Genomic DNA, 16,366 nt, shown 5'->3' on the forward strand with positions numbered 1-16,366 from the left:
AAATGGCACAGATGAACCAGTTTGCAGGGCAGAAATAAAGACACAGATGCAGAGAACAAATGTATGGACACCAAGGGGGGAAAGCGGAGGCGAGTGGTGGTGGTGGGATGAACTGGGAGATTGGGATTGACATGTATACACTGATGTGTATAAAATGGATAACTAATAAGAACCTGCTGTATAAAAAAACAATTAAAATAAAATACAGAAATTCAAAAGAAAAGTTGTTCTGTGGACGAATTGGACTGACGCTGGCCAAGCTGGGGGCGTTTTTTGTTGTTGTTTTTTGTTTAATCAGAAGCACAAATTTCTGCATGTTGTCTTTCAGTGGTGAAAGCGGGGCAGGTAAGACCGAAAGCACTAAGTTGATCCTCAAGTTTTTATCAGCCATCAGTCAGCAGTCTCTGGACTTGTCCTCGAAGGAGAAGACGTCGTGCGTTGAACAAGCCATTCTTGAGAGCAGGTATTTGGCCATCGTGTTTCTCGTTTCCAACTAATAGGATTCACTTTCCTCACGGTTTGGCTTATTTAAGGAAGAAGTTGAAACTCGGGACACTCTCTTCTCTTTTTCTTGACTTGGCTTTCACGATCCCTCAAGGAAAAGTCTCCACACACACACAGCGATGTCGAATGACCTGAGCCCCCATCGCTGCACCACGTTTGAGTTGGTGACTGAGTGAGAGGCACATTCTGCAACTGCCTCTTACCTGGCAGCCCTTGACTGGCTGTTGGGAGGCCTCGTTATCGGCAGAAATTCCAGCCTCCGTCCACCACATCACAGAGGGCTTGGTGGTCAAATCTTTGGAGGCATCTTATGAGCGCAATGGCGCTGTATAGCCTCTCATGTTGCAGAACAATGCCACATCAATGGCAGTGACCTCAGAGCTTTGAAAGAGGGCCATGGTGCAGTAGCCTCTGAAATTCTAATTAAAATGTGTAATTACCCTGTGTCTGATTGGTGCCTTGTAAGGTTTTAGAACCAGTAGGGACTTTACAGGTCCTATTACTTAGAAATTAGTCCAGGAGTCAGCAAACTTCAGCCTGACGCCGGTGTCCTGCAGCCTATTCGGGTTTTGTTTTTTTAGCCTTCAAAATTTATTTTTTAAATTGTGCTAAAATACACATAACAAAAAATGTATAACTTTCAATATTTTTCGGTGTACAGCTTAGTGGCGTGAAGTACATTCACATTGTTGTGCAGCGATCACCACCATCCGTCTCTAGACCGTTTTCATCTTCCTCCTTCGGCCTGTTTTGATAAATAAAACTTTATAGGAACACAGATACCCTCGTTTGTGTATTGTTTACAGCTGCTTTCGAGCTCTAGTGGCAGAGCTGAGTAGCTGCATCAGAGGCCACATGGCCCACAAAACCAAAAGTATTTACTGTTTGATCCTCTACAGAAAAAGATGGCTGACCCCTGACCTAGTCTGACCACATTTTACAGTCGGAGGAGACCCAAGGAAGTTGTATGTTCCCCCGGGACATACAACAAATGGGTGAAATTTCCAGGGCTGGGACTTCTTCACTTCCTAGAATTCAAGTGGGGGCTTTTCCTGTGCAACCCCTGGCTCGCGTATATAGGCTAATCTGTATGGGGACCAGCCATCGTGGTCTCCTTGACTCTCTGTAGCATCCTCTGCCCGCACACCCAGCTGCGAGTTCTCTGCCCCGAGATGGACGCGCATTATAAACCCATTTCAGCAAGTGCTGGGGAAATCTGGCTCTTGTGTAAATAAACATGATCGCCATAGGTCCCTTTGATTTCAGATTTTTCTTGCAGTTGTCTGCTTTGCCATCGGTGAGGACTGTCGTCGCCAATTTTAGATGGACCCTAATTAACACTCGCTGCTGTCCTGGCTTCTTTCACAGCCCCATCATGGAAGCCTTCGGCAACGCCAAGACTGTGTATAACAACAACTCCAGTCGCTTCGGGAAGTTTGTTCAGCTGAACATCTGCCAGAAGGGAAATATCCAGGGCGGGAGAATCGTAGATTGTATCCTGTTTCGTTTAGCTTTTGGTCTATAGTACTATGACTTTCTAGTGGAAACTGTTCTTGCTTATCCTAAGGACCGATATAGGATATGAAACATTTCTTTCTGGTTCTACCTAGTTACTTCTCCAGTATTACTGTGCTTGACCTGTTAATTATCCTTAGGAGATAAGGAACCATCTTTCTTTGGGGGAAGTTCTGATATCATGTCCCTAATCTGCAAATTTGGACTCCTAACCAAACATCATATATTTGTTGTTTGAAATCAATTCTTTAACTAGTGTGATACTTCCTGGGTACGTGTGTCATGTCTGAAATTGGATTTTGATGAAACAGTCTGTTCTGTTTGCTTACCTTTTACACCAGAAGTCTCAATGTCCAAGACACAGGAAATTGTAATTACTTGGGCAACAAAGAATAGAAAACTAAAGACTAATTGAGTGTCCTGTATCCTTGTTTTGTTCCTTGACTTGCCATTGCTTTTCACATGAAGATTTATTAGAAAAAGTAAGTAAACGTGATGTACTTCACATTATCTCTCACAATAACTTTTTGGCAATTACTGGCTCATGGTCATTAAGCAGAGGAAACATCTCTGAACAGAAATCTGATTTCTCTTCACAGAACCGAGTAGTAAGACAAAATCTCGGGGAAAGGAATTATCACATATTCTATGCGCTGCTGGCAGGGCTAGAGCATGAAGAGAAAGGTGAGTGATGGGACAGCTGCAGAGACATACGTGCTAGCAGCTCATTTTGCCTTTAAACCCATCTGTGAATGAGGAGACATCTGTTTGGACTTTGTTGCTCTTCCACCAATTGAAACGAAATGTGTGAGCTGACCAAAGACACTGAGTTCATTTAGAGCCAGATAACGCAGGGGGAAAATCATCAATAGAGAAATGGTGAATTTTTTTGGTTTGTTTTGGAATCTTAGTTCTTTTCTGATTTAAAGAATATTTGTGAAAAAAACATAATGTATTACAACTGGTTTTACTTTTAAGTCACACCCAAATAACGCTAATTTCTAAACATTTGATTTTTAAAACACCAGTCAACACAGGATCCTCATCAGTTACTTTTTTCCGTAACATTTTCTTCCATCCCATCGAATTTATAATTCTGTTTTCCCTAGATGATGATTAAGAGAGAATGTTTTAATCTTAATAGTGGACCATTAGGAGCATAGAATTATTTTTGTACTTGAAAAAATAAAGTTGCAAAGTGGAAACTCTTTTAAATTATGTCTTACCCTGGCCAGTCAAATACTGATGTTGTGTTTTTCTTTTTCTTTTTGTAGAAGAATTTTATTTATCTGTGCCAGAAAACTACCACTACTTGAATCAATCTGGATGTGTAAGAGACAAGACAATCAGTGACCAGGAATCCTTTAGGGAAGTTATTGTAAGTTACTTTCCTATTTTCCTTTATTAAAGGTGACTAAAATAAGAAAAAAAGAAAGTGACAGCTTTCATTTCTGCTTCAAAAAATTTTTTTTAATAAAAAAAGAAATCACGTTTGTACCGCTGTGCGAGAATAGGTCCTTTCTTCCTGTTCCAAGTCATGGAAGGGAATCCTCTCTCTTTAGAAGATGGGTGAATGTCTGACACTGAGGACGGATGGGTGGTTGGCTTGGAATAGCGGTCAGAAAAGCAAAACAAAAAAATCACAGGTTTGGGAGTGGAGCAAGCAGATCCTCTGTTTCGGGGCTTACAATTAAAAAGTTTTTTGAATAATTGGTTCTACAGTTAAAAAGAAATCTGTCAACAATTAGACCAGGTGACTGTTCGGGTCTCATCCTGTTCTCATAGACTTATTCTGGTAACCGATTCTGATCACACAGAAGTGGTCATTTTAAGACTGTGCAGTGTGGACCTGTGCGGTTTCCTGCAGTTCTCAAATTTCCCGGGACTTTGTTATAAAGTGACTGCATTTAGGAAGCCTGGGCATCGAGCATTATTAACAGCCCCACCAGATTGAGTGGGGCTGGTAGATTTCATCAGCGTGGTCTCAGTTCCTTTGCCAGAGTTGTTAGTTCAGCATTTGGAGTCAGCGGATCTAGAATTGATTAATCATAAATGCAGCTAACACCGACTGAGCGCCTACTCTGCGGACTTACCATCTCTCTGCTTCTAACGACCCTGTGAGGGTAGAACTATGGTTGTCTATGTTCTGTGACTCAGAGAGGTTGGTGACCAGTCTAACCACATACAGCACCTAATAGAGCCTGTATCTAGACACAGTCTAACTAACTCCAAATCCCATACTCTAACCAGAAGACAGGTAGGTAGTCACTACTTTACATGCACCCAGATTTGTCTTTCTAGTTGTTGTCGACAACTTGGTTCTATATCCCCATTTACTTTTCTAGATTGTTCATAAGAATGTCTCGTGGAGTGGAATCAAAGTATATTTTTAAATGGATATATATCACACATCATTTCCCCACATCTAATGTATGTATCCTTAAACTGAAAATGAAATTAAAAACAGACGAGGCTATAATATCGTGATTATCTTCCCCTCAGCCTTTCTTTTAAAGATGTCGCATTCTGCCCATTATAACATAGAGAGGTGCCTCTCTGTCATCTCTCATTCCTTCATCCTATTAACAAAAAGCCTCCCGCGACAGCACCTTTTGCTGTGTACCTACCCTAGGCGGCATGGGATTTGGCCCTGCAAACTGGACTTTAAGAGATGTTTAAGTATTTAAAATTTTCTTTCTCAATTTTATTTTGGCGCCCTCTACTTCTTAACTACACGAGCTTTCTCCATTTACTTTGTGATGGAAGGTGGTCGTTTGCAGTGGTAGACAGACTCCCAATTATTCAAGTTGCAGTGTCACTGCAGGGCCATACTGACTAGCTCACTGGCCACAGTGAGCCAGTGGGCAGGGAGGCCCTCCCTCGTCCTGGGAGTGCCCGGAGAGAGGGTACTCTGATGGCTTCCTCTTGGGGCATTGTTTTCTGATTCACAGTTGTTTGCTCTTTCTTGTAGCTGTAAGGAAGCTTGTGGAGCTTGCCCTGTTTTCAGTGATTGCTAGCTTTTATTTTTAAATTGAAATGATAGGTTTTGGCATTTGAAATTTGGTCCTACGATGAAAGGACGTGTCATCTAGAAAGGAAGAAAAATTTACACATGAAATTGACATAATGAATGTACACAACAGACTTATAAGAATTCTATTTATAGATTCTTAAATATTTACTTTGCAGTTACTTTTTAGTGTCCCTATATATAATCCCTACATTCTGCTGAAGAAATAAAGACAATTGGGATAGATTATGCTATTATTAACATAATAGATTATGCTATGTTGTTTTATCATGTAATTTGTCTTTATTTCTTTCCAAAATCAAATACCATTTAAATTTGTATCTTCATACTTTAATTCCATAAAGCTCCTTTTCCCAGAGGTTTTGAGATTAAAGGAAGGGAAGGGACCACATTCTATTGGGACTCAAGGACATTTGTTTGAAGAATGTGTTAAAATGTTAACGGAGAGAGATTATTTCTGTGAATTATATATGAAAATGTCACCTCTGGTATTTTCAGCTACTAAAAAAAAAAACCCATTATTCCTTTTTATCAACTTTAACGTCAGTATACTCTGGCAATAGGACCTTTTAAGAATTTTGCTTATTTCATTAAGAATTCATGTATTTTTAGAATTCCTTATTGATACCAACTGACATTAATATAAATATGTACCTGTGAGGGATCCTGAGCCATTTTAAGGAACCTGGTTTTTCCGGGGGCAGAGATGGTGAACATATGCTAAATTTCATAGCCATTTTTTCCGCAGCCTTCCAAGTTGCACTATAAATTGTTGAGTCAGGATGAAGCTATTTCAAGTCAGTAGTAGCAACTAATTTATTTTTACTGCCTGTGTTTGACACACCAGAATGGTGGCTGATGAAATGCGTGGGGGAGTAACAAGAGTCTTTGATGAGTGATAATCTCTTCATTCTTTGACTCCACAAATATTGAATGTTAATGGCGTGCCTGGCCATGGACCAGGACTGGGGTTTCCTGACCATTTAGGTCTTGCTGGGTGTACCCATGGATTTTTGATGGTGTGAGCCCATGCATCCATAAGTTGACTCCTCGTGAGTCAGATATTATAAAGATTTAAAGGCCTCTCAGCCATAAAAAAAAGAACAATATAATGCCATTCGCAGCAATATGGATGGACCTAGAGGTTGTCATACTGAGTGAAGTAAGTCAGACAGAGAAAGACAAAAACCACATGATATCGCTTATATGTGGAATCTTAAAAAAGGCTGCAAATGAACTTATCTACAAAACAGAAATAGAGTTACAGATGTAGAAAATAAACTTATGGTTACCAGGGCATGTTGAGGGGAGGGATAAATTGGGAGATTGGGATTGACATATACACACTACTATATATAAAATAGATAACTAATAAGGACATACTGTATAGCACAGGGAACTCTACTCAGTACTCTGTAATGGCCTATATGGGAAAAGAATCTAAAAAAGAGTGGGTATATGTATACATATAACTGATTTACTTTGCTATGCACCTAAACTAACACAACATTGTAAATCAACTATACCCCAATAAAAATTAAAAATAAATAAATAAAGGGCTGGCTTTATATCTCAGTTTTGCCACAGTTAAAAACTTCAGTCTCGGGCTTCCCTGGTGGCGCGTGGTTAAGAATCCACCTTCCGGGCTTCCCTGGTGGCACAGTGGTTGAGAATCCGCCTGCCAATACAGGGGACACGGGTTTGAGCCCTGGTCCAGGAAGATCCCACATGCCGCGGAGCAACTAAGCCCATGCGCCACAACTACTGAGCCTGTGCTCTAGAGCCCACGAGCCACAACTACTGAGCCCACATGCCACAACCACTGAAGCCCGCGCGCCTAGAGCCCGTGCTCCACAACAAAGAGAAGCCACCGCAATGAGAAGCCCGTGCACCGCAACAAAGAGTAGCCCCCGCTCACCTAGAGAAAGTCTGCGTGGAGCAACGAAGACCCAACTCAGCCAAAAATAAAATAAATAAAATAAATTTAAAAGATAATAATAAAATTTAAAAAATTAAAAAACCCCAGTCTCGTTCAGTGTTGGAAAATATGGGAGTAGAAGCAAATTTTATATTATAAAATAACATCATCTTTCCTAATAGAAAATTACACAATGAATTACCAAAGAACTTAACTTGTGATTTACTGTGCCCAGAACAAGCCTCCCCCCCACCATTTTATTCATTTCACTTGTTCACGACTCACCTGAGGTCCCTTGGCTCCCTTGGATGGCACTCCCCACCTCACCGCTGAGACCCTGAGTGGATGTATCTTTTGGACCTGAAATCCGTCCCTCTTCCCTGTTTGTTTCTAGCGTGAAAAGCCTGCCTTCCTTCCTTTCGTCCTTAGCGGTTGGGATTCTATCATGTATTTGTCGTCACCACCCCGCCAGGCACACACCTTCACAGTCACCTGTTTTCTATGTGCTTAATAAAGACTTTATTGAAAACATTTTGTATAACTTTGTGCCAGTTTTTTAACTAAATTGCCATTTAGCGCTTCTGAACTGTGCTGAGAATTTCCCAGGGGTTTTTTTTGAGTCTTGAGCCATATTGTTGAGAAAAGATAAAGGCTTAACAACAGTGTAAAGCTACTATATTTCAATAAAAATTTTTTTAAAAAAGAAGGCTTAAAGGGGCTACTCTTGCCAAAGGGGTGGAGATTGCTACTAAAAAGACTGTAAATAGGACAGTAGGAGACAGTGAGTGGAGACTCTTGCTGGCGGGTTTAGCCGCTGTGCCCGCGCTGGCGATAATTGTTTGCAGCCATTAAATTACCCCATGGTCTGATTAATGCAGTTGCCACTTGTCACCACACTCCTAACTAATTAACTAATTCGCTTAGAGTTAAACTTGAAAGTGAAGAAGTCACAAATTTGTTCATACAGTGAGCCCATTTTATTCACTTGCTTTCATATCTCCATATGTAATCTTTGTATGTATTTTCAGAACTTAACCAAGAATTTTTTTCACAGATTATCTTTTGATATTTTTCATTCTACAGTTTGATATTGTCTGCTACTGGGAACTAATGTTTTGAAGATCTTTTTTTTTTTTTTTTTTTTTTTACACAGGTATAGAGGAGATTTTTTTTTTTTTAGTTGAAGTGTAGTTGATTTACAATGTTGTGTTAGTTTCTGGTGTACAGCAAAGTGATTCAGTTGTACATATATAATATATTCTTTTTTGTGTTTTCCATTATGGTTTATTACAGGGTATTGAAGATGGTTCCCTGTGCTGTACAGTAGGACCTTGTTTATCTATTAGTTTGTATCTACTAATCCCAAGCTCCCACTCCAACCCTCCCCCGCGCCCTCCCCCCTTCCCCCCACCCGTGGCAACCACGAGTCTATGGAAGATCTTACTTCTTTAGTGTTATATAGAGTCCAGGCAGGTGACTTAAACTGAAAATTTTCATTTCTGTGGTCATCCTAAAATGAGCTTAGAAAATTTTTATAAATTAGTGTTGAATACGTCTTGTGATACATGAGGAAAACTTTAGTCATAGAAAGGGAAAATATTAACTTTTTCACAGCATAGGTGCTTTATAATTATTTTGCTGAGGTCTGATTTGGTCCTTACCACTGTTTTAAAAGTCTTGAGCATAATAAATAATCTGTATTTCTTAGCCATATTTCTTTGCTTTTAGAATAAGTAAATTTGAATAATTATTTTCCTGTAGGCTTTTAAAGATTGATAAACACTAGGCTAATAGTTCCTCTTCTTTGTGTCAGTTTCTGTCTGTACCCAAGAAATGATAGTCTTCTCTACCTTGGTTAAACAATTCATTGTCTTTTAATTTTTTGTAGTCAATTTTATTGCGTTATAATGTACCTATAATAAAATGCCCTCATGGAAAGTGTATAAAGTGAATTTTTAATTTATGCACCCATATACCCACAACCACAGTCAAACCGAAGGACAGTTCTACACCCTAAAGGTTGCTTGTCCCCCTTCCTAGACAATCCCAGCCCCAGCCCCGGCCCTAGGAAATCTAGGAAAGTGTGTCTTTTCTAGAGTTTCCTGTAAATGAAATCATACAGGAGAATCTATTCTCCTGTGTCTAGCTTCTTTCACTAATCCAAACCACACATCACTCAATTCTTTCTTTTTCTGGTGAGTACTATTCCACTGAATAGACAGCAGTCTATTTACCCATTCATCCATTAAGAGACTTGGTTGTTACAGTAAAAACATGTCAACAACATTAAAAGACATCATCGAATGCAACGTCCATTAACCTACCAGCAGTAACATGGCAACTATTTTTAATTTTGTAGATTTTCTTCCCAGATGATTTTCTTGAAAAAATTAGTTACAAAAATAATTTTTTACTTTTTGTATACAGCTATCATAAATATCGTTTCTATATAATGTTCATAATTTCCTTTAAAAACTATATACTGTTCTAACAAGTTCATTTGCTATATTGGACTTGTCTGATTGTGGGAGAGCTAGATTTTTTTTTCTCTCTGAAAGTGTTGTTAAGAAAACACTGTAGTGAATATTTTACAAAACTTTCTTTCCTGTTGAGATTTTCCTCAGAACAAATCTCCAGTGTTGCAGTGAAGGGAGATTACACAAGAGATGGACTTTCTAAGGACATAAAAAGAAAAAATCATAGAGCTGGATAGACAGTAAGTTCCTAGACTTTGGGTTCATCAGGCCTGACTTTGAATCTTGGTTGTGTAACCCTGAGAAAGTTAAGTAACCTCTCTGAACATTATAAGATTATGTACATATGTGGCCCAGCACAATGCTGCCTTATAATCTTGTTTTCCAAAAAGATTATACTAACTTATACTACCAGTGACCAGTGCATATATACCTCACTTTCACCCATTTTATCATTCAGAAAAATTTTTGCTAATTTAATAGAAGTTATCTCATTTTCTTCAATTTGTGCATGTTGGATTTCTAGGAAGGAAAACATTTCTCTGTGGATTTGCATTTCCTCTTACAAGAAGTGCCTATTTTATTTTCATTGCTCATGTGTCTCTTAATATAGCTATTGCTCCTTGCCTTACAATTTTTTTCTTTTAATTCTGTTTCCCTGTCTGTTGTTTTTGCCCTTTGTTTCTGGCTTTGTTTTTTTCCTTGTAAAGAAATTAAACTCTTCACATTTTAAAATCAGTCATTTCCTTTTGCAGTTTCTATGGCTTCAAAGGGCTGTGTGGCTTCCTTCTTCCCCATCTCCTGTGGTCATTGTAACAATTATGGGTCCGAGTTCTCTTTGTAGCTTATGTTCATCAGTGTAGCCAGCGATTCTGTCCTCAGTTGTGTGTTCACGCGTGTGTGCGGTGTGTGTGTGTTGGAGGTGGGGTATTTAGCTCTTTTTCTGGTGAGACTATGGCTCCCAACTCATAAGAGAAAATGAGCAAATCTTAGATCTGATTCAGAAGATGCCTGGCTTCAGCTTAGATACTTGTTGGGGAACAAAGCCCCTGTAGGTGCCTGTTTATTTTTATTTTTCCCAAATCAGCATTATGTTAACTTCCATTTAGTATCCAGAGGCCAAAATAAGACTTGAAAAATCCTTTGGAGAAATGGATAATAGCGATGTGATGACTGTTCAGGGAAGACAGATCTAGATCCACTCAGGTTTTCCGTCAGCATCTCTTATAAAAGGAACAGTAGACTCTCCTATCTGTCCAGCCCCTGATAGAGAATTTCATTCCACCTACTGCCTTTAAAATTAAGACAAGTCCCCAAAGTTTACACTAGAGGAGTCTCATGAAGTATCCCCCCCACCACCATTTTTTATGTGTAGGAAAATAATAAATGTTCCATTACATTTTGATACATGTAGAAAAAGTATTTCTTTGTCACCATCATTACTGTGACTCTGGGGTAATTCTTTTGTGGCATAAATAGGAGTCTTGTATGTAAAGCAGGTATTTACTTTTATCTTACTGATTGGGTTATCTCTAAGTATTCTACAATTCTTTCTTAATGTCACGCTTTTCTTTTATGTGTACCCGTGTAAAGTCTTTATCATTTAAAAGTGAGGGGGCGGGACTTCCCTGGTGGCGCAGTGGTTAAGAATCTGCCTGCCAATGCAAGGGACACGGGTTCGAGCCCTGGTCCAGGAGGATCTCACATACCCCGGAGCAACTAAGCCCGTGCACAACTACTGAGCCTGCGCTGTAGAGCCCGCGAGCCACAACTACTGAGCCTGCGTGCCACAACTGCTGAAGCCCATGTGCCTAGCTCCCGTGCTCCGCAACAAGAGAAGCCACTGCAATAAGAAGCCCGCTTGCTGCAACTAGAGAAAGCCCACATGCAGCAACAAAGACCCAACGCAGCCAAAAATAAATGAATTAATTAATAAATTTTTAAAAAATCTTTAAAAAAGGGGGCATACATCTATTTCTTGCTTTCTTGCCTTGAGAATAATACTTAATAACTTTACTGAGTAATGAGCATTTTTCATTTTCTTTAGTATGAAAACAGATTAAAAATTAAATACCTTATTTTCTTCTAGACGGCAATGGAGGTAATGCAGTTTAGCAAGGAAGAAGTTCGGGAAGTTTTGAGGTTGCTTGCTGGTATATTACATCTTGGGAACATAGAATTTATCACTGCTGGTGGAGCACAAGTTTCCTTCAAAACAGGTAAGATTGCTCCTCCCGCCTTTACTTCCTTGACTTTTGCCTCATAGGAAACATAGATCTAAAATCCTTACTATCTGGCCTTTAACAGAAAAAATTTTTCGAGCCCTTGAGTAAGAGCTACAGAACTTTGTATCTGATGTGAACGGTCAGCTAATAAAGGGTCAAAGCATCTGACAAGTGATTACTGGCTGTGTTCTCAAGTTTACTAAGAAAGAAGGACAGTGGGCCCAATAAGAGGAAATAGGAGCGACAAGAATTGGATGTAGGAGAAATGTTATGAATCAGGCATAAGTGTTGCCATAGCTATTCATGGTTATTGAAGGCTGCCATAGTGGAATGGTTAAGACCATTAGTTTTCAAGCCAGAGTGATTGGTTCGTAGCCCAGCTCTGCCACAAGCTGTTTCCTCGGGTTATCCCTTCAATACTTGTGACTTCTCATCTGTGAAGCACACGACAGAGACGTGTTGTCAAGATTGAGTTAATATACACATAACAATATCAGTTATCTTCCTAGAGTGATTTATTTTTTAAACTTTTCTGATAGACGCAGTGGATAAGGGCGTGGAGGCTGGGAATTGGATGAGTTGAAGTTCAGAGTAGCCCTAGAGTTGCCCAGGGCTGAGGCCTGTCGTTCTCAAACGTTTGGTCCCAGTGCCTCTTAATAACTTTAAAATCACAGAGAATTCTGAAGAGCTTTTGTTCCTGTGGGTCATATCTGTTGATGTTTACTGCATTAGAAATTAAAACAGAGGCAGTTTAAAAAAAATAAATTCGCTCTAAAATAACCATAATAAACCCATTGCATATATTACAATAAATATCATTATTTTATTTGAAAGACCATCTTCCAAAACAAACCAAAACAAATCAGTGAAGACTGACATTGTCTAACGATTTTGTAAATTTTTACAATATCTGATATAACACAGGACAGCTGGATTCTCCTGCTTCTGCCTTCAGTGTGTTGGGCTACCTCATGTCATGTAGCTTCTGGAATATTCTTCTGTATACTGGTGAGGGAATGAGAGTGAAAAATCAAATAACATCTTAAGTCTTATTATTGAAATAGTTATGACCTTGCGAACCTCTTCAGGGTCTTGGGGAACCCGCCTCAGGGTCTTTGGACCATACTCGGTCCAAGCACCAGGTTCTTTGCTGTAAACCTTAAGACTTATTAAAGGAGTGAATAACCTACCAGTAGAACGTGTGTCCTATAGGTCTTGCCTGAGGGACTTAGGAATATTCTCTGCTTTACTGTGTCGCTCTGTGGAGTTGGCTTTGCACCCATTCGGGGTCCCATGGCCTGTGTGTCCACGTTTGCCTTGTTCTTCCTCCCCAGCCTTGGGCAGGTCTGCAGAGTTACTTGGGCTGGACCCGGCACAGCTCACAGACGCCTTGACCCAGAGATCCATGTCCCTCCGGGGGGAGGAGATCCTTACGCCTCTCAACGTTCAACAGGTACGCGTGTGGCCCTCAAAGCAACTTTTAAAGATGCTCCTGGATCTGCAGATCTGTGGCTTTGATTCGAATAAGTAGCTGTAGTGAACCATTTGAATGAGTTTGGCTCAGGATCAAAATAAAGAAGACATCCACACTGAGGGGAATAGACAAAGTGGTTCAGTTGTCTTCTTAGAGACAGTGTAGCAGAGTCATTAGGAGAAATGGGCCTGATGGACATTTCCCAAGTTTGAGTCTTGCCTCTTCGGCTTATTATATTTTGTTCTTGGGAAATTTGTTCACTGTGCCTCAGTTTCCTCCTCTGTAAGACAAGGATAATTATACCTAATTCATAGGATTCTAGTAAGGATGATAATAAAAAAATATATGCTAAATGCTTAATGACTGGTGCAGAGTAAGAATTTAATAAACATTAGCTGTAATAATAATAATAATTATTATTATTAGTGAAAACAATGCAACAGTATGTTGTATTACTTATTTTTGCTTCTGCTACTGCCTTGAGCCTCTTATGTGTGCTAGCCCACTTCATAGCTGTTTCTTGACTGGATAAGTAAAAATGCTAAGCATGCCATGAAGAAAACTTTTATGTGTACAGAGTAAAATATGAGAAGATGATAATGAGAGAGGTCAGGTCTTAATTATTGTTTTAAACCTGATAAAATTTGTAGCTACGGGTTCAGATCCTTTCTTATAACTCAGTATATAAAGTTGAATTTGAAAGCCTGATACTTCAAGGAATTCTTGGTGAATCCTGCTGTAAAGTAAATAAGCAAGCTCCAGGTTACCCTTTCTTTAGACAGCTGTGTTTGCCTAGATGGTATTGGCTTACTTGACATGGGGTGCTAGATGTTGAGTGAGCGTGTCTCCCGAGTGGGGCGGGGATGGACTAGCCTGTCTGGGCTGCCTGGGGTCATCTGGGCACCGTGGCCCTGTCTCCTCTCCCCACAGGCAGTAGACAGCAGGGACTCCTTGGCCATGGCACTTTACACACGCTGCTTCGAGTGGGTGATCAAGAAGATCAACAGCAGGATCAAAGGCAAAGATGACTTCAAATCGGTTGGCATCCTTGACATCTTTGGATTTGAAAACTTTGAGGTATGCTTCCAACGAGTGGGATAATCTTAAGCAAACCTCTTGAAACGAACATGGATATGTTTCTCTGCAGATTTTTTTTTTTGCCTTTTTAAAAAAATGTTTTATTGGAGTATGGTCGATTTACAACGTTGTGTTAGTTTCTGCTGTACAGCAAAGTGAATTAGTTATACATATACATATAGCCACTCTTTTTGAGATTCCCACATAGGTCATTACAGAGTATTGAGTGGTGTTCCCTGTGCTCTACAGTAGGTCCTTACTAGTTCTCTATTTTATATATAGTAGTGTGTATATGTCAATCCCAATCTCCCAATTTATCCTTCCCCCCCTTTCCCCCATGGTTACCATAAGATTGTTTTCTACATCTATGACTATTTCTGTTTTGTAGATAAGTTCATTTGTACCATTTTTTTTTTTTAGATTCCACATATAAGTGATACCATATGATATTTGTCTTTCTCTGTCTGACTTACTTCACTCAGTATGACAATCTCTAGGTCCATCCAAGTTGCTGCAGATGGCATTTCATTTTTTTTATGGCTGAGTAATATTCCATTGTATATATGTACCATGTGTTCTTTATCCATTCCTCTGTCGATGGACATGTAGGTTGCTTCCATGTCCTGGCTATTATACATAGTGCTGCAGTGAACATTGGGGTGCATGTATCTTTTTGACTTATGGTTTTTTCTGGATATATGCATAGGAGTGGGACTGCAGGATCATATGGTAGCTCTATTTTTAGTTTTTTTAAGGAACCTCCATACTGTTCTCCGTAGTGGCTGTTTGGCCTCTTTATGTAATAGTGAGGGCTCTAAAGACACTTGTTGAATGGTTTCCCCCCTTAGGTGAATCACTTTGAGCAGTTCAATATAAACTATGCAAATGAGAAACTTCAGGAATATTTCAACAAGCATATCTTTTCTTTAGAACAACTGGAATATAGCAGGTAAGCACTCATCAAATTCCATTTCAAATTTTTTAAGAAAATGAGCCCCTACATTGGATAGTTTTGAAGCTATATTTTACTACAACCTGGCCCTTTTTAATCTTTGTACAGAGAAGGCTTAGTGTGGGAAGATATTGACTGGATAGACAATGGAGAATGCCTGGACTTGATTGAGAAGGTAACACACTGTTGAAGAATTGTTAACAGTCCCAAGGGTGTCCAGCTGGGCTGATTCATATTTATGGGAACAAAAGAGCTTGTACTAACACGTACATCAAAGATGTGAATGTTTAGAGCACAATGGACCGTTTGGAAACACACATGTAAATGTGCGAGGTTGAATTTAAATACTTGACTGCTTCAAACCCATTGTCTCGTTGAAGTCAATATTTTAAGAATCAACAGTGTGCAAATTGGCTTCCCATAGATTTTAAGTCATCATCAAAAACTCTGCAGTTCCGATAGTGGATTGGCCAGTTGTAAAAGTTTTGTCCACCAAATTGCAGGGGGTTCAGATTTTTTAGTATGGAATGAACTAGATTTCTTAATAGTGTGTCACTCTGAATTTTTCAATCTGAGAAGTTACTATGCCCTTTTGACCACTTACTTGATAGAGAGTAGAGAGGAAAGGAGCTGTAAAAATATACAGAGCCAAAAACTTCTAATTCATATTTAACCTTTTTTCCCCTCTTCTAGAAACTTGGTCTCCTAGCCCTTATCAATGAAGAAAGCCATTTTCCTCAAGCCACAGACGGCACCTTATTGGAGAAGTTACACAATCAGCATGCTGTATGTCCAAACCTGCCAATTCCTCCTTGTGTCTGAATAGCACATCTGTGGATTAAGATGTGACACCTGACAGATTTCGGTGCTGTTGACCCTACTGTGCCTCCCACAGTGAATTTTTTTTTTTCTCAAACAAAAGCTTTTCTCTGCTATAACTAAATGGAAATAAGCCAAAGACATAGATTGTAGGCTACTTGTCAGAATATGCCCATGTTTAGCTCAAGTATAAAATTTAACATTTTTAACCTACTGTAATGACACAGACCAGAGTTGCCTGGTTTTGATGAAGTGCATCACACGACGTGTCCTAAACCTCTGATAGGGCGTGGATTTTGCAATTGTTTTCACTGTCAGTTATAGTTATACTGTCAGGAAATCAGTGAGTGAATTTAGGCATTTCTATTTTTTTTTTT

At 39.4% G+C, this 16,366-nt stretch overlaps 1 protein-coding gene across 3 annotated transcripts in view; it reads left to right on the top strand.

The window, feature by feature from the left end:
* The window catches only part of MYO10 (myosin X), a 214,272-nt gene that overhangs the window by 120,493 nt on the left and 77,413 nt on the right, over positions 1-16,366 (top strand). For all 3 annotated transcript variants that reach the window (XM_082453666.1, XM_082453665.1, XM_082453667.1), the window contains 11 exons: positions 329-463; positions 1,873-1,997; positions 2,488-2,501; positions 2,619-2,703; positions 3,294-3,397; positions 11,532-11,661; positions 13,002-13,120; positions 14,072-14,218; positions 15,067-15,167; positions 15,279-15,345; positions 15,864-15,956. In XM_082453666.1, the coding sequence (XP_082309792.1) occupies positions 329-463; positions 1,873-1,997; positions 2,488-2,501; positions 2,619-2,703; positions 3,294-3,397; positions 11,532-11,661; positions 13,002-13,120; positions 14,072-14,218; positions 15,067-15,167; positions 15,279-15,345; positions 15,864-15,956 (1,120 nt within the window). The remainder of the gene's footprint in view (positions 1-328; positions 464-1,872; positions 1,998-2,487; positions 2,502-2,618; positions 2,704-3,293; positions 3,398-11,531; positions 11,662-13,001; positions 13,121-14,071; positions 14,219-15,066; positions 15,168-15,278; positions 15,346-15,863; positions 15,957-16,366) is intronic.

Source organism: Balaenoptera physalus, assembly GCF_965194825.1.
Source record: "Balaenoptera physalus genome assembly, chromosome: 3".
Taxonomy (NCBI): Eukaryota; Metazoa; Chordata; class Mammalia; order Artiodactyla; family Balaenopteridae; genus Balaenoptera; species Balaenoptera physalus.